At 36.4% G+C, this 21,502-nt stretch overlaps 1 protein-coding gene across 3 annotated transcripts in view; it reads right to left on the bottom strand.

Moving 5' to 3' along the window:
• The window catches only part of LOC106870509 (MFS-type transporter SLC18B1), an 86,847-nt gene that overhangs the window by 21,496 nt on the left and 43,849 nt on the right, over positions 1-21,502 (bottom strand). For 2 of the 3 annotated variants that reach the window (XM_089340649.1, XM_089340647.1), the window contains exons 2-3: positions 1,758-2,037; positions 945-1,040 (exon numbers count right to left, since the gene is read on the bottom strand). In XM_089340649.1, the coding sequence (XP_089196775.1) occupies positions 945-1,040; positions 1,758-2,012 (351 nt within the window). In that variant the 5' untranslated portion in view covers positions 2,013-2,037. Of the gene's footprint in view, positions 1-944; positions 1,041-1,757; positions 2,038-9,620; positions 10,234-21,502 lie in introns of those variants that run through there. The other variant, XM_089340648.1, reaches the window with a different exon arrangement.

The following is a 21,502-nucleotide window of genomic DNA, read 5'->3' as shown; positions in this document are numbered from 1 at the left end:
AGTTACTCTGCGATGAACCAGAAGGTCTTGGTCCAGGTGGGAGAGTCTACTACCATAGCCTGGTGGTTAGAGCAGTGGACTGATGGTCGAGGGATAACGGGTTCGAATCTCAGACAGGGCAATGAGTGTGCTTAGTGAAACACCTAAGCTCCGGAAGAAAGTAATGGTGAACTTCTGACTCTTTTGCCACAACTTTCTCTCACTCTTTCCTCCTGCATCTAGCAGCTCACCTGCAACGGACGAGCATCTCATCCAGGTGGGGAACCTATACGCCAATAAAACCAGGAAACCAGCCCTTATGAGCCAGGCATGGCTCAAGAAGGAACAAACAACAACTTATAAAATGATGATGATGATGATGATGATGATGATATATATATATATAGTGGGCTTCTTTCAGTTTCCATCAACCAAATCTACTCACCAGGGCTATAATAGAGGACATTTATCCAAGGTCTCACACAGTAGGATTGAACCCAAGACCAGATGGTTGGAAAGCAACCTTCCTGACCATACAGCTATGCTAGTGCTGATCCATACAACCACCCCTACACATAGATTCTATAAAAATAGGAAGGGGACATTATATGTATTCTTAAATACATGTTGTGTAAATAAAATAACATGATAGTCACGGCTGGATTGACTTTGGTCATAGGTTTTCTGAACCAAAGGCAGGTCTAACATTAGTATGCTGGGTGAAATGCTTAGCGGTATTTGGTCTGTCTTTATGTTCTGAGTTCAAATTCCGCTGAGGTCGACTTTGCCTTTCATCCTTTCAGGGTTGATAAATTAAGTACTAGTTGCATAATGGGGTCAATGTAATTGACTGGCCCCCTCCCCCAAAATTTCAGGCCTTGTGCCCTAGAGTAGAAAAAGGTCAAAGCAGGTCTTCAAGATAAACAACAACAAAGAAAGGAAGGAATAAAAATCATCAAACTTACGTATGTTCCAAAGATTGGTGCTGTTAAGAAGATCATCAATTCAAAAACACCAAAAATCATTCCGGTTTCTGAAGAATTTAATCCTTTCAACTCAGCCTAAAGAATTATGAAGGAGAAGGGAGAAATAGAGGAAGAACGTTGGGTAAATGATTGCTGGTGGTGGTGGTGGTGGGAGGGAGGCAGAAGAGTTAAACATTGAAAGTGTGAGTGGAAGGAGGGGGGAAGAGAGAGGAAAAGAAGGAGTAAAAGAGAGAAAGGAGAAAGTGAAGGAAAGAGAGCAAGAAAGAGGGGAAGAGAGAGAAAGATTGAGGGAAAGAGAGAGAAAGATTGAGGGAAAGAGAGAGAAAGATTGAGGGAAAGAGAGAGAAAGATTGAGGGAAAGAGAGAGAAAGGTTGAGGGAAAGAGAGAGAAAGATTGAGGGAAAGAGAGAGAAAGATTGAGGGAAAGAGAGAGAAAGATTGAGGGAAAGAGAAAGAAAGATTGAGGGAAAGAGAGAGAAAGATTGAGGGAAAGAGAGAGAAAGATTGAGGGAAAGAGAGAGAAAGATTGAGGGAAAGAGAGAGAAAGATTGAGGGAAAGAGAGAAACAGATTGAGGGAAAGAGAGAGAAAGATTGAGGGAAAGAGAGAAACAGAGTGAGGGGAAGGGGGAGGAAAAGGGAGATAAACAGAGAAAAGAAGGAGAGGAAAACAGAGAAAGAAAAAGTAAAAGAGAAGAAAAGAAAGAGAGAGAGACCTGCACACACACACACACACAGTGAACAAGGGAAATGAATGAATGGTTATAAGTGAGAAATAGAAAATGGGTCCTTACTTCTTTGGGGAAAAAGGGGGCCAGGACAGAGAAACAGAGACATTGTACAAAAGTAATTAAACACATAAAGAGAACTGTTAGTTTCTCTTTGTATCCAAGTTCTGTGAGGAAAGTGGGACATATTTTGCAGCCTGTCGAGTCAGGAGATGAAATTATACTGTGAACACTCAGTTCGGAATGGGTGCTCCTTTCAGAAGCCAAACGTTCTCTTCTTGGAGGTGACTGGATGAGGGGTTCTTTTTCACTGTCTGACATAGTTTGATAATTACGTTTTTGAGAACTGGTAAAGAGAAGAGAAAGAAATATAAGTAAGTAACATATACATATCTTTTATCTTTTAATTGTGTCAGTCATTAGACTGTGGCCATGCTGCAGCACCACCTTGAAGAACTTTTAGTTGAATGCATTGACCTTGGAGTGGCTGTGTGGTAAGTAGCTTGCTTACCAGCCACATGGTTCCGGGTTCAGTCCCACTGCGTGGCACCTTGGGCAAGTGTCTTCTACTATAGCCTCGGGCCGACCAAAGCTTTGTGAGTGGATTTGGTAGACGCAAACTGAAAGAAGCCCGTCGTATATATGTATATATATGTATATATATATGTATGTGTGTTTGTGTGTCTGTGTTTGTCCCCCCAACAATGCTTGACAACCGATGCTGGTGTGTTTACGTCCCCCGTAACTTAGCGGTTCGGCAAAAAGAGACCAATAGAATAAGTACTAGGCTTACAAAGAATAAGTCCTGGGGTCGATTTGCTCGACTAAAAGGCGGTGCTCCAGCATGGCCGCAGTCAAATGACTGAAACAAGTAAAAGAGAGTAAAGAGTATATATATATATATATATATACTCATACACACCATTCTCACATACACACACACGCAAGTGCACCTTCTCTTGAGATCACTAGTACTTTATTATCTCCCTTCCATTCAACCTCTTTTTTTTTTATCATTATCGCCATTCCTTTCCATTTTTTCCCCCCCCAATCCTTCGCCAGGCTGGACTGCTGAAATCTACAAGTTTTTTTTCATTCCTTCTCTGTTCATTTTCTCTTATTCCTTTCCGTTCAAGAGCTTAGGCTCAAAACGTAAAAGACTTTTTCATTTCCCTGACAGTCAAACTATTACACTTGCTTGTTGTTCATACACCTGTCTTTGTCTTTTGTTTTTCTATAAATTTCAACTATAAATGTATGTGTGTATATATATATATATATATATAAAAGATAATAAGAGTGAAAAAACTATAGAAGGCCTGTGTTACATGGTTAAAGTATATATTTAAATTATGTCAGAAAAATGTTAGAAAAATGTTAGAAAATCTTTTTGGTATATAAACATTGTATTTTGAGAAATAACCGGTTTCGTGTTGTCTTTTCAAATTTCTCTACTTCATTGTAATGTATACAATTGCAGCGTGGAAGGTGTTTATAAGCCATTTAAAATAACACACAAAATCCATTAGATTCACTTCAACATTTAAATTTAATTTGTCAAAATATTTTCGTCGCTTTGAGACCGTGACCTGTTCACTGACAAAATTCTGTGCTAGGGAAAAGAACCAAGGTTCACGAACTCATCGATGAAAATCCACTGTCACATATAGAAAAATTGATAAGTAAAAGCACAATAAATAAGTATAATATAATACAAAGTAAATAACATACGATAATGATAATAATAATAATAATAATATGCTCATGGGAACTGCCCATATCCTACGTAAAATACTGTCTATGTGATCTCAAATTTTAAAGCAAACACATAGTTTTCTTATGGTTTCTTAAGCATTCTCTAGAACAACACTATGTACAAATCCAAATATATGGTACCCTAGGCATAACACCTACATGAACTTCTAACTTGTTGTCTCTTGAAGTCTCTGGGTGAGACTTGGATCCAACTTGTACAAATGCAAAACAAAAGTCAAACATAAAATAATAATAATAATAATGATAATAATAATGATAATAATAATTAATTATAGGTGGAGATAGACACAATACTGATAAGCATAATTCCCAAAATACTCCTGATACAGCAACAAGATAAGGTGTAAGAAGAATGGACATTGTATAAGGTATAACAGAAAGTAAGAGATAAATGGAAGCAGAAGTCAACGATATCTAAGGTGGACACCATTAATACAAAAGTGGGTACCATTAACCAAAAAGATAACTTTGTTAACCATTAATCCATTAACCAAAAAGATAACTTTGTTAACCATTAATCCATTAACCAAAAAGATAACTTTGTTAACCATTAATCCATTAACCAAAAAGCTAACTTTGTTAACCATTAATCCATTAACCAAAAAGATAACTTTGTTAACCATTAATCCATTAACCAAAAAGATAACTTTGTTAACCATTAATCCATTAACCAAAAAGATAACTTTGTTAACCATTAATCCATTAACCAAAAATATAACTTTGTTAACCATTAATCCATTAACCAAAAAGATAACTTTGTTAACCATTAATCCATTAACCAAAAAGATAACTTTGTTAACCATTAATCCATTAACCAAAAAGCTAACATTGTTAACCATTAATCCATTAACCAAAAAGCTAACTTTGTTAACCATTAATCCATTAACCAAAAAGATAACTTTGTTAACTGTTAGGCAGTTCATTCTTTAAGAATGTAACAGAAGTTATCAATAAACTGTTAACGTTAAAATACTGCCACGGTCAACTTTGTCTTTCATTCATTGAAGGTTGATAGAACAAGCACCAGTCAAGTAATGAGATCAATTGAATCAAGTAAATCCTTCCACAAAATTTCAGGCCTTGTGCCAATAGTAGAAAGGATTATTTTGTCTTGTAGATGGATTTGGCAGATGGAAAATGAAAAGAAGCCCATCATGTACCTCAGTACCATTACCATTCTAATTTTTACTATACCATGCCTGCAATGATTGGATGGAGGCAGATGTTCTACAGCTGTATACTCTTCCTGTCAGAACCAGCTCTAGGGTTGCTGATGCTCCAAGCAAGCTGAACTTTGACACCCTTGCAAGTATAGTTTTTTAAAACTTTCATAAGGAGCAAAACTGAAAATGTGGACTAAAAAGCACATGGCGCCCCGGGTGACTGCCTGAGTTGCCGGTACCTTGAGCCAGCCTTGTTTCCCGTCACCAGCTCTTAACTGTTTCCAAGTATAGTAATATTTCCAAAATGGTCAGACAAGTTTGCAGAATGGATCTTTGTGGTTTTTGTCACTGTTTATAATTATCTTTAAAAAATTTTTTTTAACCCTTTAGCATTTAAACCAGCCATATCCAGCCAAAAGTATTCTGCCTGTTTTATGTTCAAACTGGCCAGATCTGGTCTCTCACACCAACCCTACAATATCGTTTTAAAAATTAACAGCTACCTCATCAAAATCTCATAGCTACAAGATAATGCATGATTAGTTCAAAATAATGTGGATGAAAAAGCATTAATTTTGGCAGAATAATGCAAACACTAAAGGGTTAATGTATCATATAGATATAATTTTTGATGCTGAATTTGAATTTGTAACTCTTTTACTTGTTTCAGTAATTTGACTGCGGCCATGCTGGAGCACCACCTTTAGTCGAGCAAATCGACCCCAGGATTTATTCTCTGGAAGCCTAGTACTTATTCTATCTGTCTCTTTTGCTGAACCGCTAAGTTACGGGGATGTAAACACACCACCTTTGGTTGTCAAGCGATGGTGGGGGGACAAACACAGACACACAAACACACATACATATATATATATATATATATATATATATACATATATACGACGGGCTTCTTTCAGTTTCCGTCTACCAAATCCACTAACAAGGCTTTGGTCGACCTGAGGCTTTAGTAGAAGACACTTGCCCAAGGTGCCACACAGTGGGACTGAACTCGGACCATGTGTTTGGTAAGCAAGCTACTTACCACACAGCCACTCCTATTCATTTACTCTAGAAGAATTTTGAAAAAATTTTACAGGTATTCAAAGTTTGATAATTTTCAGAATTTTCACTTAATCAGAAAACAGCACGTTCACTGTCTCTTCCATCATCAGCGGGGAGGGGTGGCATCGGCATGTCAAAACATTAAATTAGGATTTTATGAAATAAATTATCTTCCTCGAATCTCCTTCTCCTCCATGTGCACATGCGCAGCATCTTTGGTTACTATGGAAACAGTTCTTCGTAATCAGTTATGCAACACGTAGTGCTGCTTTGCTTTGGTTACTATGGAAATAGAAATTTTCGACCTAATGAAGTGTAAAATACCCACTTCTGATTACCCAAATTATGCAAATTACCCAAATTATGCAAAATACCCAAATTATGCAAATTTGAAAAATTATGGATTTATAGGGAAAATGAATTTTATTTTTGTAATTAGTATACAAAACCCAATCCATGTGCCAAACTTGAAAACAACTGGAACAAAATTGTAAACTGACAAAAACCACAGAGATCCTGCAAAATATTGGAAATGAATGACACTGCTTGTATAACAGTGATACTCATTTACAACTACCACACAGTGTCAAGACTATATATATATATATGTATGTGTGTGGGAATTTGCAAGTGTATGTGAGTGTGTGAATGTGTGTGTGTGTGTGTGTCTATGAACACGTGTGAATGTGTATATGTGTGTGTACGTATGTGAGTGTGTGTATGCATGGTATGAGTTTATGTATACGTGTATGAGTGTGCAAATGTGTGAGTGTGCAAGTGTGTATGTATGTGTGTGTGTGTGAGAGCGTAAGTGTGTGAGTGTGAGTGTATGTGTGCAAGTAAGTGTGTGCGAGTGTATGTTTGTGTTTCCTTGCTTGAAACACTACTTTCTAATTTGTAGACGAACACCAAAATCATGTCATTTATTATGTACTGACCCATGCAAAAATAGGTGATAAAACAAAGACAAAGTTTACAATCAATAATCCTTAAATGTAGTCAAATACCATGTGTGCAGGTGTGTAGTCACATAGACGCTTTCAGGTGTGTATTTTAAACAGCTGTAGTCATTGATAGAGTATATATATGTATGCATGTATGTATGTAATACTATCCAGCATGTCCTTGTATCATACTCCTAATGTATTATGGTGTGAGGATATTTTCAGGAGATTTTGCTGTTATTTCTAGCAAGTCGAGCGACCACATAGAGGGTCCCTTGTTGGTTCAGGTATGTATTTAAAATTGAAGTCGCTGATAGATTATATACATATATATATATATACATGTATGTGTGTATGCATGTTTGTACGTTCCTATGTATGTATGTATGTATGTTATACTGTCCAGCATGTCCTTGTGTCCTACTTCTAAGTAAATAGAGTGCAATGATGTTTTCCAATTTTGCTGCTATTTCTAGCAAGTCGAGTAACGACATCAGGAATCACTTAACTCATGTGTGCTGCATTTAAAACTTGTAATAATTGTTTAGCCCGGAGTCAAAGTTGAATCAGTAAACTTATGATCAAAGCCATTCCAGACATGACCATTCCGTCCTTTTGTATATCTAGGACTATAATATTCTCACACCCTAAGCCAGTAGGGTGTGATTTAAAGAGAATTTGGCTTCTATTTTTAGTAAAGTGGTTGCCTCTATGGTTGGTGTGTGAGAATGTGAGTGGAAGCATGTATAAGTGAATATATTTGTGAGTGTGTGTGTGTGTGTGTGTGTGTGCTTGTGCCTGTAGTTTGTCTCAAGTTCATGGGATTAATGAATATCTTAAGAAGATTAGTTAATATATTTTTAATACCTACACACAGCAGCCCGCCAAATACACACACATACACAGCTCTCGACACACACACACACACACACTGCCCTCTACACAGACACAGAGTCCTACACAGAAACACAAACACAAAGAGCTCACTGCAGGCACACAAATACACATATATACACAGTTCACAGATATACACAGCCCACCACATGTACACACAGATACACACAGCCCACAACTACATACATATCCCACCACTGCATGCAACTATCATACACATACCACTCACCATCTACTAATACCCATATTAATACAGGGGTCCCCAAACTTTTTAAACCATCAACCCCTTCATAGTATCCTTGACCCCTCATTGACCCATAGGCATGTACAAGAGTGTGTGTCTGTCTGTGACCAGTATGTATGTGTATGGTGTAAATATATGGGCAAAGTTATCTTTATCTATGTATGTTGTATGTGTTAATGCATGTTGTGTGTATATGTATATATATATAGCCTGTGTTCCGGTACTATGAGCTTGTGTGGGTGTGGGAGTATATATTGTCTGTGTTCAGGTATTATGTGTTTGTGTGGGTGTGTAGTGTGTATGATGGTGTGTGGTGTGGGTGCTGAGAAGTGGCCCGTGCTAGTGTGTGTGGAGTTGGTATTAAATGAAGAGACGGGGGTGAGGTTGGTGTCAGATGAAGAGAGGAGGTGAGCTGAGCCCATGTGGCGAAAAGGAGCAGAGAGAAGATTAATTCCAGTTCACAGCAAAGGCGGGAGTCCGCATGGCCCCTGTGCAATGACATATTTATATATAGATGTACGACGAATTTCTTTCAGTTTCCGTCTACCAAATCCACTCACAAGGCTTTGGTCAGCCTGGAGCTATGGTTGAAGACACTTGCCCAAGGCGCCGCGCAGTGAGATTGAACCCGAAGTCATGTGGTTGGGAAGCAAGCTTTTTATCACAACAGTCACACCTGCACCTGTAATTAACTTTAGAATCGAAAGTAATTCACGAAAGCGTGTCAAGATCCAAGTTTCGTTCATGATACTTCTCAAACTTGGTGTCATACACGAAACTCTTAGCTCTTGAGTTAATTTTGTAACTTCCCTCCGATTAAATATAAAACGTGTATTTGAATATGTGTATATATTTCTTTCGATGATCCGCTTCAAAAGAGGTAAACATTAAACAATGCATGATGCAAAAATAGAGTCGTAAACTAATTAAATAAACATTTCTTCTTTCACTTTATTCCTCTTGCACGTGTGCGCATTCATGTTTGTGTATTTGTTTATTTTTAAGCCGAGTTATAATCATTTTTTAAATTTTTATGCTGGATACAAGGCCTGAAATTTCGGAGGAAAGGGGTAATCAAATACATCGCTCGAACCCAGAGGTCGAGAGATACTTATTTCATCGAGCCCGAAAGAATTGAACAGCGAAGTCGATCTCGGCGGAATTTGAACTCAGAATGTAAGGACGGACGAAAGGCCACTAAGCATTCTGTCCGGCGTGTTCGCCACCTTAGAGTTATAATAGAAACAATTTTAAATAAAACTGATGGATTGCACAATAATTCTTTTGTAGAGCTCATATTTATTAGTTTTTCACAATCAGACAGACACTACGAAGTCACTGTCAACACCGTTCTTGTAAAAGAATAATATATATATGTGTTGATGTGTGTGTATATATATATAGTTGAATATTAATATAAAGAGAGGTATATGCATATACATGTGTGTATGGTATGTCCATAAATAATATTGCTTTCAAATTTTGACACAAGGTTAGCAAATACGGGGGCAGAGATAAGTGGATTACATCTACCCAAGTGTTCGACTGGTACTTATTTTATCGGCTACGAAAGGATGAAAGACAAAGTTAAGCTCGGTGGAATTTGAACCCAGGATATAAGGGCAGACGAAATACTGCTAAGCGTTTTCCCCCGGCGAAGTGACAATTCTATTAGCTCGCACCTCTATTAATATTGACAAACGATACAAAATGATTTTAGAAAAGAAAAGAAAAAGAAAGAAATTAGGAATGAATAAAAACAAATAAACGAGAACCGGAAACTTCTAAAAATGCACATTAAAAAATTAGACGAAATTGGCAAGTAACGATATGACAAGTAACTTACTATTATTGTATATCATCGGTAGTGTACAAGCACCTTTACATAGCAGTCAGTGAAGAAATGGGACTCGTCTTCCTCGTGTGACAGTTAAATAAATAGTAACTGTGTGTCAACAAAATAATGAGATAGATGACGTAGAAAAGAACCTCGGGGTGTTTTATCAATGGATAAACCGCAATTAGTTCAACCACAGAATATATTTGACAAGATAAAAAGGGGTAGATAACTCTGTTTGTACCGGTTAACCCATCTAAGATTAAATGTTGTTGTGAAAGTTATGTGTTATGCAATACTTGAATAACGAGAAAAAGTGCATATTTTCACAACTACTACCACCACCACCACAAACACTAATACTTCTACTCCTACTAACTTTGTCATCATCTGTTGTAAGTTCAGACACCACCACCACCGCCACCACCTTTCATGACGTTCGATTATGTTTTAGTATTGCATCATTAAGTCCGATCTTGTGCCATACGAACCAACAATATTACTAAACGCTTGAGTGGTTGAGCAATCTTCGAGAAATAGTGGCTATATCTGTCTTATATCGCACCTTGCCGTCTGGGAAATGGAAGGACATTTATTACATTATTTAGTGCATGTCCTTCCCTTTCTAAGACGGCAAGTTACGATACAAAACAGATTTAGCTGTTATATGTAGTATAAAGTTATATAATCCGTTGTTACATAACACTCCATTGTGTTCGTTACGCGAAACCGGTTGGTAAGATCAGCTGTGATGGATGTTTAATGCTACACATTTGGGATAATATGAAGATGATTTTATAACTTCGTTAAGTCGAAAAGTAATTTCGTTAAACCGAAGGAAAAATTAACATAGGACTGCTGCTGGAAGTGCTCAAGTGACACTGAGGCGAAAGGCGAAATATATTGGAAGGTATAATGAAAGCTGTTCTGAACAATTGGAACGTTTATTCATTATACGTTTATATATATATATATATATATATATATATATATATATATATATATATATATATATATATATATATATATATATATATATATATATATATATATATATGAATAATAACAATAAATGGAGCAAAACGCATATAAATAAAAGTTCCTTTATATTCCTTTATATGAGTTTTGCTCCATTTATTGTTAGTATTCATATCTACTCAAAATGCATCACTTTAACTTGGTATCACTATCCATAAAACGGGTGTGATATCCTGTTTTGTTTTTGTGTAATTTTTGCTAGCCATGGTAACTATTAACATATTTACATTGTCAAAGTTTTTTTTAAACTGAGATAATATTAATATATACATAAACTTATATATATATATATATATATATATATATATATTACATAAATTAAAACAGTAAGGTAAAAAATTGGATATTAATTAATATCAATTTAATACCAGGGAACAAGCTCATTAAAAGAATCAAGAAGATTCAGAAAAAATATCTGAGATCACAAAGGATTATTGTATATGTATATATAAAGGAGATCTTCTTCTAGCATATTAACAGTTCACCTAGTGGTCCCCTTTATATATATATATATATATATATATATATATATATATATATATATATATATATATATATATATATTATATATATATATAGGAGGGTTGACCACTAAGTGGACATCCATTTTGCTAGAAAAAGACCACCTATGGTCTGACCACTAAGAAGAAAAATGGTCTTGAGAACAATCTTTTCTTAGTGGTCAGACAATAAGTGGTCTTCTAGCAAAATGGATGTCCACTTAGTGGTCAACCCTCTTATATATATAATATAATTTTTCTGCATCTTCAGAGTTTTCAATTTGTTAGGCCACTGGTTTTAAATTGATATTAATCAAATGAATATTCAATTTTTCAACCCCCCCCCCCTATCATTTAAATTTATATATATAATATATATATATATATATATATATATATATATATATATATATATATATATATATATATAGAGAGAGAGAGAGAGAGAGAGAGAGAGAGTTGGCCAAAAGTCACCCAACAGTAAATCAAAATTCCATAAATACTATCCTGCAATTCTGTATTGACTCGAATAGAAAAATGTGTCGCTCAAGAAGGACTTCAAAGCAATTTTCACGATGTTTCATATTTAGATACTTTTATTAAATTCATTCAGTTGTTAAACATAAGTAAATGTGGGAATTAAATGGTTTTGATTTAATCTCTAGTGACTATTGGCCAACACCTGTCATACCAGCCATGACGAAGGGAAATAACCCTGAAACTCGAGTCGCCTTTATATAGATTTATATTTATATATTTATATATTTGATCCTTTATATTGAACACTCAATATTTCATCTACATTCAATACTTTCTTTCATGGTGCCATCCATTTTTATGTTATTTTATTTTATATTGTATATTGTATATCATATTATATATTGTATATTCCATATTCTATACCCCACATTAGTTCTGCAGGAATATAAATAAAACATAAAAAACAGACAGTGTTGGAACTCTTTTAAGCAAAATAATATATTCCTCTATACACAATCATACAAAAGACCCCACCTTTTTTGTATTTATTTTTACTCGCATATATATATATATATATATATATATATATATATATATATATATATATATATATACACATATATTCTCTGGAGTTTTTTTCCATTCTTAAACTCCCACATCACATGACTAATATGCACTGTCACTTCATCCATTTTAAGAGAGTGAAATTTAATATTAAACTATGATGTACACACTTTCACTGCCTAAATATGAATAACAGATAAGGCTCTTTTAAAAATGGTAGTTTCCGTTTCAATATTAAACCTCTGAAGTTCGAAATCCGTCGATACAATTTATTTCCCAAAAGCGGAAATTATCTATGATTCGACCCAATATTTGACTGCTTAAATAGAAAAAAGTGCTTAAGCACAATCACATTTACAACCATATCACTACTTAGATAAAACAAACAGCAGCCAAATTCCGATTACACAAGGCCGAATGAATTGCCCGTTAAAACACTAAGTACGATACAAACAAAAAGGAATTTCAATAACTCACTGAATAACCCTATTGAAAATCAGATTGGCATTACTACACTCACTCTTAAAAATATTAAGGCCCTTCATAAAAACTAAACACTTTTTTTCTTATTTTAGTCATTGGACTAGTCAGCGAACCATCAGAATCGTTAACACGCCGGACAACAATACTTAGCGGCATTTCTTCTTTATGATCTGAGATCAAATTCCTCCGATGATCGACTTTGTCTTTCATCCTTTCGTAGTCGATGAAATAAATACCATTTGAGAACAATGCTAGTCGACGCTATCGACTAGCCTCGTCCCTATAAGTTATTGGTTTCAAATTTTGGCTCAAGGCTAGCTATTTCCGGGGAGGGGGCTTAGTCGATTACATCGACCTCCGTACTCAACTGGTATTTGTTTTATCGATCCTGAAAGGATGAAAAGCAAGATCGACCTCGGTGGAATTTGAACTCAGAACGTAAAGATGGACGAGATGCTGCTAAGTATTTGCCCATCGTGCTAACGACTGTGCCAGCTTGACCTTTTTCTCTAGCCAGAAAGGTTATTAAAAAAAAAAAAAAAATACAACGTTGTTTGAAGAAGATTCCCTCACCTCCACCAGATAATCTGTTTATATTTACATGTGTTTTGTCGTTTGTGGTACTTTATCAAAAACTGTAGTTAATCGAACTCCATTGTGTTGACATAAATTAAGATCATTAAAATGATAACACTTGATTATTCGATTAAGTGGGTGAACTGAAAGGTCATTTTCCGGTTATTGTAAATATTTCCGGCTATTGTAGTATATATATATATATATATATATATATATATATATATATATATATATATATATATATATATATATATATATGTATGTATGTATGTATATATATGTATGTATATATATGTTAAATTCAGATTACGATGAACGTAAACAAACAATCGAAGTTTGCTTTTAGAGGCATTGAGATGTCTTAGAAAGTTAAAGAAGTGATTTTAAATTCTCAAACGCAGGATAATGCTAATAATATAGCCTGAACAGGATAAACTACTCCTATTTTGCAGAAAAAAGTGTAGGCGGCCACACACACACACACACACACACACACACACACACACACACACACACACACATATATATATATATTTATATATATATATATATATATATATATATATATATATATATATATATATATATATATATATATATATATATATATATATATATATATTTAATGCTGGCTTTGAATTCTATAGAAAATCTATTGAGAAAAACTTAAAAATTAGAATATCGTACTGCTAACACTAAAAGGAACAATATTGACTTGCAAAACTTTATTATACTGGTTACAAAACGAAATATTGTGTGCTTCCTAGCATATCTGTATGTATGTATGTATGTATGTATGTATGTTCGTATGTACGTATGTATGTATGTATGTATGTACCTATGTACCTATGTATGCATGTATGTTCGTATGTACGTATGTATGTATGTACCTATGTACCTATGTATGCATGTATGTATGTATGCATGCATGCATGTATGTATGTATGTATGTATGCATGTATCTATCTATCTATCTATCTATCTATCTATCTATCTATCTATCTGTCTGTCTGTCTGTCTGTCTGTCTGTCTACCTATCTACGCACACATACACACACACATATATTATATACATCCAATATACGAGTTCTGATCAATAAGTACCCGGACGAAGCTAAATCACACAGAGTAAAGCCGCTTCGCAAAGATTGACCTTGAACTCTGCTGTGCACGCGCACAAATTTTTAACGTTCTAGCTCACTTTCGGTGTTTACAGCAGTGCTTGGAAGGAAGGTGCGTAGAGAGTGTGATCGTCGTATTGACCATCACAGAGAAAGTTTTCATGGCGATACTTGCTCACAGACCCGTGCAAAGCTGCAAAAAGTGTAAGGAGAGAAGTGTATGAGATGCACACAAGTGTACGAGTACTTCAGACGTTTCCAAGCTGATACTACATGAAGAATGTTGCGAAATGGGTCGCAGTCATAATCATATGGAAATCACAAGAAACTCTTAAATCTATCTCACCTCTCGCAACTACTGATTTTATGCTATATATATGTACGTATATGCATTTAAAGAAATAAATTAAGAGGGAGAGAGAGAGGCCAGTCGCATGTATTTAAATAATAGCAGCAACAGCAGCAACATCATCATCAACAGCAGCAACAACAACAACTACAACAACAATAGCTACTACTACTACTACTACTACTAGAACAACAATAGAGCACGGGCCATGAGTATGGTCGTCATTAATGTAGACCAAGGTTTCACAAATATTTTTTATCCATAGACCCTTCTGATTGTTATTTTATTCTGGTGGACCCCCATAACCAGTTGATGTTTAAAATCTAGTTTTATAGGCACTTCTTCCAAAATTCCCCCCTTTTTTTTTTCTCACACATGATCTTGTATAGGTTGCACTATATAAAATGTTAGATAAAGAAACCTAATTGTTTCTTGCAATACATACCAACACATACATCTGAAGCAAAATCTTTTCCTGGGGCCCTTAAAATACTATTGTAGATCCCTAATTTACTATTTTGTTGCGTGGACCCCACAAAGCCTTATATGGACCCTTAGAGGCTATATGGATCCCAGTTGAGAACTTTTGATGTAGACGTATGTACGAGGTCGGAACCACGGATTAAGCCTAGTCGTCCCCACAATTTCCTGGACATTCAAACTTCTAGAAATAGCAACCAAATATATCCCCCAACCCCAAGTAGCCGTGTAAGATAAATAAAACAAGAGTACTCAGTGAGCGCAAACCTCTGCCAAGGCAACACCAACGTCCTCTCAACGATTAGCTGGAAAGGATTTATAAAATGAGAATATCTGAAATAAACCCGACCGCTCTCAAACATTAAGTAAAAAAAAAATAGGAAAAATAATCCAGAATCCTGGTCCGGTATCGATCAATCTCAAAGTCTAATAATCAGTTTGTGCCAGTCACGAGGCCAAACATCCCTGAAAGTTTCATCCGAATCCATCCAGCGGTTCTTGAGATATCTTGTCCACGGAAAACCAACAAACCAACAAACAAATAAACAAACAAACAGACACGACTGAAAACAATGCCTCTGCCCTCGCTAAGACAAAGGTAATAAAAACACAATGTAGAGTAGATCCCCTCCTATCTACGCAGGTTTATTGTCCAAATATTTCGATAAATTATTCTCACTAGAGTCACCTCCCTTGTTCTTTTTTGTTTAGCTATTTAAACACATCAGAGAATTTTTATCCATCCATCCATCCACGTCCGTTGAATGTTTCTAAGAAGGTTGTTGCGGTAGTCCTCAGGTATATCCTCTACAACTGTGGTTCTCAATCGAGCTCCATGTGGCCCTTGGTGGTGTCTATATAAGATTTTGTAGTTAAAATTTATTTGCAATAAATTGGTTATACGTCTACAATACAAATAATATTTCAACAATTTTTAAAACAATTCCGAACAAGAGCACTCAGAGAGCGCAAACCTCTGCCAAGGCAGCATCAACATCCTCTTAACTATTAGCCAGAGATGATTTTTAAAATGAGAATATCTGGAATAAACTTGACTGTTCTCACAAACAAGAATACTAAAAAGGAACCCGACCGCTCTCAAAAATTAAGTAAAAAAAAAAAAAATAATAATAATAATCTAAAATCCTTGTTCGGTATCGGATCGATCCCAAAATCTAATCAATTCGTGCCAGTCTCAAGGCCAAATATCCCTGAAGGTTTTATCCGAATCCATCCAACGGTTGGATATCTTGTTCATGGACAAAGAAACAAACACAACTGAACTGAATACTTCTGTCTTCGCTAAAGCGGAGGTAATAATATTTAACTATAAAATAACATCGAATGGCGAAGAGGGTTCATCTGAGTAAAATACGAATAAAAAGGGGTCTATTGGAGAGAAAAACTGTTTGAGAAGCATTGCTCTATAGGGTCCTGTCGGAAGCAACTGTCATTGGACTTTCCGGCTGGATTCCCAAGCGTGACCAATATGAATATCATGTAACCATCTCGTTCATGGTTTACATCAGTGTTTCTCAACCGGGATCCATATAACAGCTGAGGGTCAATATAAGATTATTTTGGAGGGTAGGGGAATATATACAAGCAAAATAGTAATGAAAGCATTTTAAGAGTTCATGGGAAACATTTTCTTCAGTTGTATTTAAGAAACAGTTGAGTTTCTTTCCCTGATATTTTACGTAGTAAAGAACTATGGAAAATACTTCTGCCTTCGCTAAAGCGGAGGTAATAATATGCTTAGCGGTATTTCGTCTGCCGCCACGTTCTGAGTTCAAATTCCGCCGAGGTCGACTTTGCCTTTTATCCTTTCGGGGTCGATAAATGAATACCAGTTGCGTACTGGGGTCAATCTAATCGACTGGCTCTTCCCTCTAAATTTCAGACCTTGTGCATAGAGTAGAAAAGTATATTCATGCTAAACTGTAAGATATCGATCTCCAAATCTAGGAATGTTCACCCTTCGATACACGTACCATTATCACACTAACGCTGCCATGATATATGTTTTCATTATATCATACCCTCGTGAGATGCTCATTAATCGAAAAACAAAAGACAGGATGGTCATAATTGGAATATTATTGATCACAGATAAACTCGATGACCTCGTGGTATTTATATTGACCGTCGATTGTTTGACTTTTTGTTGACTTTAAATTACTTTGAATTCGCCATGAAGGTTATTGAGTTGCAAAGGGAAAGGACTCTAATGAGAGTTATTCCCCTTGACAAAAAAAAACTGCTCTAGAAATGTTTGCTTAAACGTTCTGCAAATATTTATTATTTTGATTATCGAAACGATATTGAACCAGCGGAGTGTGTATAATTACAGTATTTTAGTATTCTCTAGCATGGTCTTTGGATATTATACTGTATTCCTCAGCGTGGTTGACTTTAATTCTCTAAATCCTGGGAACATCAGTCGTTTAATGGATCGCTTTAAACTATTACATAAATGTATTCACAAAGCTCTTTTATACAATTTCAATTTAGGCCGATATAAACAAATATGCTCGCACGCACACACAACATTCACAACATCACAACACACACAGAAGACACACACGTACGCACGTACGCGTCCCGCTGAAATCGACGTTAAGCCGATATAAATATCAAAACATACATTAATTACATTCGTTCCTTATTTACTTTTGCCTCTTGATCCGAATTCTGCGTTCAGTCCTCTTCGAAGGCGATATTTGATTTCTTTCTCTCTCTCTTTTTTTTTATATATATTTATTTGTCTTTCATCTTTTTACTTGTATCAGTCATTAGACTACGGCCATGCTGGGGCACCGCCTCGAAGAATTTTTAGTCGAATGAATCGATCCCAGTATTTTTATTTTTAAGCCTGGTACGTACTCTATTGGTCTCTTTTGCCGAACCGTTATCAAGCGGTGGGGTGGGGTGGGGTAACACAGATACAAAGAGAAAGAGAGAGAGAGAGAGAGAGAGACAGAGAGAGAGAGACAGAGAGACAGAGAGACAGAGACAGACAGACAGACACACACACACACACACACACACACACACACACACACACACACACACACACGGCTGGCCACACCGTTGAAAGCACTGAAAAATTGTTGCTGGAACGTTGTTACGAGCACATGAGGAAGGAGAAAAGATCCTCAATGCTCACGTGATGATGTGGTCAAACATCCTGGGGCAAAAGAAATGCACGAGCCGCAATTTTCAAGCCTCGAATTACGACATACGAGCGCTGTATGAACTCTGCAAGGATCATAAAGTGACCACCGATCCAGTGGCAGGACCACCAAGACAGGTTTGCGAAGCTAACATTGCTAGCAATTACAGAATCTCATTCTTCTTCTCTATGATCATAGGCCCCTTAACCAAGATGACCCCGGATGTGTGTGACGGCACACAAGACTTCCTCAGCAGAATCAACGAAAGCAGCTGCGCCTGCAGCCTGACGAGGTGCGTAATAGGCAGTATGGATGTGGTATCCCCATACCCATCCATCAATGTTGATTTTGAAGTGAAGAAATGCGTGACGATGACCATGAGTGCGACGCGGAGTTACGTGGTACTGACACAGTGGAACTGGGTCTCCTCCATAAACTGACATGTGACAAAGAGTACTTAGACAAACCCGACTATAGTTGTTTCTACCCCAATAGACCAGTAAGAGCTAGACCTCCAACTATGATCTCAACGGCCAAGAAAACCCCCGAAGAAAGATGGAAAGGATGGCGCAGAGTGATACGGACCTCCGAAAATTATGGTCAGGTGAGAAAAGTGGTCGCACACACGCAAGAAAAGTATGCAGCTATGGATGTCGGTATCACTGGCGATGTGGCTAACCTTTATGGAATGGTGGGATAGGAGACCCAAAAACGCTTAGCTGAGAGCTCCTAACCATGTACCCCCGTTATGTTGATATCAACATAGTACCAAAAACACCTCCACAAGACAATATCTATGAACTTGAAATAGAAGCTAGAACCTTGGAGAGCATCCACAAATAGTTAACTCCATCCACCAGAATATTAGGGTAACAGTAGATTATCCCTAGTAAGCACCTCAACTACAAACTACCTGTTTTACACACTGAACTGAGGCTGGAAACTAGGAATAGCGAGGCCAAAATTCTCCATTCGCGCTATGCCAGACCTATGACCTCCAAATACCTGGTCCACTGGAACGCAGCAATTGCGTATAATAACAAGTTCACTATCCTAATAGCTGACTTGATAAGGGTGATGAAAAACGTCTTCCGCATATGCAACCCAACGGAATTGGGGAAACATATACAACACATCATCCACTGCATGCATTTCTCTGGGTACAGCCAAAGAGACAAGATCACAGTCTATAAAGGAATCATAAGAGAATGCAAGACCATCACAGGGAATGACGCAAATGGGACCCGTCCGTTATACAGAAGTAAACTTTGAAAAGCATAGAAAAAACAAAAAGGAAGATAGGTAAGGTCAATTCATGGTATGCAAGCCAGAAATACTGAGGTGTTCTATTCGCTTTGAAGGCAAACTTACGAAGTTCTTAGGTAAGATGATTCTACGGATTAATATAGTAGAAAGGCCAGGAAGCCCCATAAAATCCCTGGTCTGTAGAACATACCCATTAAAAAGAATATCTGGTATGGATAGGAACTGTACAGTGTGTAGAGTAAGCCCACAGGTAAACTGTAAAACTAAGAATGTAGTCTATAGTATAAGGTATATAGAGAGACGGTGCAGAAACAAGACAACGATGTATATTGGAGAGACAGCACATAACATAGGTGAGTCGATAATTAGACACTGTCGGGAATTTAGGAGAAACCCGCGTTAGGAATATACCAACATGCTCAATTAGTACGTGGAGGCTCGGTTGATAACATTTTAGAATCTTATCGGCATATAGAACAAACACAATACTAGGACAAATTACGGAGGTCACACAAATAATAGAAAATAGAAATAGACCAAGCCTCAACAGAACACATGAATGGTGTAATATATATATACATACATACATACATACATACATACATATATATATATATATATATATACACATACACGTACGTATGTATGTGTGTATGCATGTATATATACACATATGTAAGGATAGATGGATAGATGGATGGCTAGGTGGCTGTATCAATTTCTCTCTCTCTCTCTCTATGTATATATATATATATATATATATATATATATATATACATATATACACACTCATAATACCTGTGTGTGTTTATGTCTGTGTATATGACCATATGTGATTGTATTTGTGTGTGTGTGTAAGTATGAGGTTTTATGATTATGAAGTTAAAAGAGACAACAAGCATTTGCTGATAAAACAACCGATACATTTTGTAGAATTAAATCTATGATACAGATCAGAATGACGCGAAACTTTTACTTCGCATGTATCGGCTTATTCGACCATTATAATTTGAAATGCTTAACAACGGTAGTTACAAATGGAATTAAGAAGAAATCCGCGCAGCAATCATTCTGAGCAACTCTTGTAACACAGACACCCTTTGTATCTGTCAGCAAAAGTGTTAATTTGAAGTGGTTTGCCATTGCCGTATGTATCTGAAACTCATTAGGTTTCCAAAAACTCAATCAATTATTCTGATTTGTTCAACACCGAACACACGAGACAGAGGGATTGAAAAATTTGGCCGGTAATCAAAGTTTACATGTTTCATCGTTCATCTAGTTTAATTCTGACTGAGATCTGCTAGACTTACCAATTGCTAATCGGATTTACCTCGAAGCATTTCTGCCATTGTAGTCCCATCGGTTGTTTAATGAGCGGGGACAGCTTTCTTTTAATTTATTGACTCATTCCATACTTACATAAAAACGCTGTCGAGGCTGAACCATACAAATGAAATAATTTTAATCTGTGAGACAAGGATGTTAGGCTTGCAGCCATAAATCACTGGAATCCGGTAGTAAACAATGGCAATTGTACATGATATGTTGCAGTTTAATTCGAATTAAACAAATACGAATGACGAGAATTACGTGCGTGGGATGCAACGATGTGTGTTCAGTTGAAATGGTTGGCTGGACAAAAAGATGAAAACATGCGTTCTTAACTCCCACTCTGACGATCATGCTAAGTGGATGAAGGACATATCGAAATTTCAACCTAAGGGTTGCTAGTTCACATTCCGCTACTGTCGTCAGGCTGTGTGCGCGACCAGGGAAATTAAACTCTTTTTCGATCAGTTTGTCTTAGTATAAATAGTTTTTACTGTATGGATTACTGTTGTTTAATACCAAG

This window comes from Octopus bimaculoides, chromosome 23 (assembly GCF_046866305.1).
Source record: "Octopus bimaculoides isolate indiv1 chromosome 23, ASM4686630v1, whole genome shotgun sequence".
Lineage (NCBI taxonomy): Eukaryota > Metazoa > Mollusca > Cephalopoda > Octopoda > Octopodidae > Octopus > Octopus bimaculoides.
The sequence above is the reverse complement of the archived record's forward strand: the minus strand, read 5'-3'. Positions and strand labels throughout refer to the sequence as shown.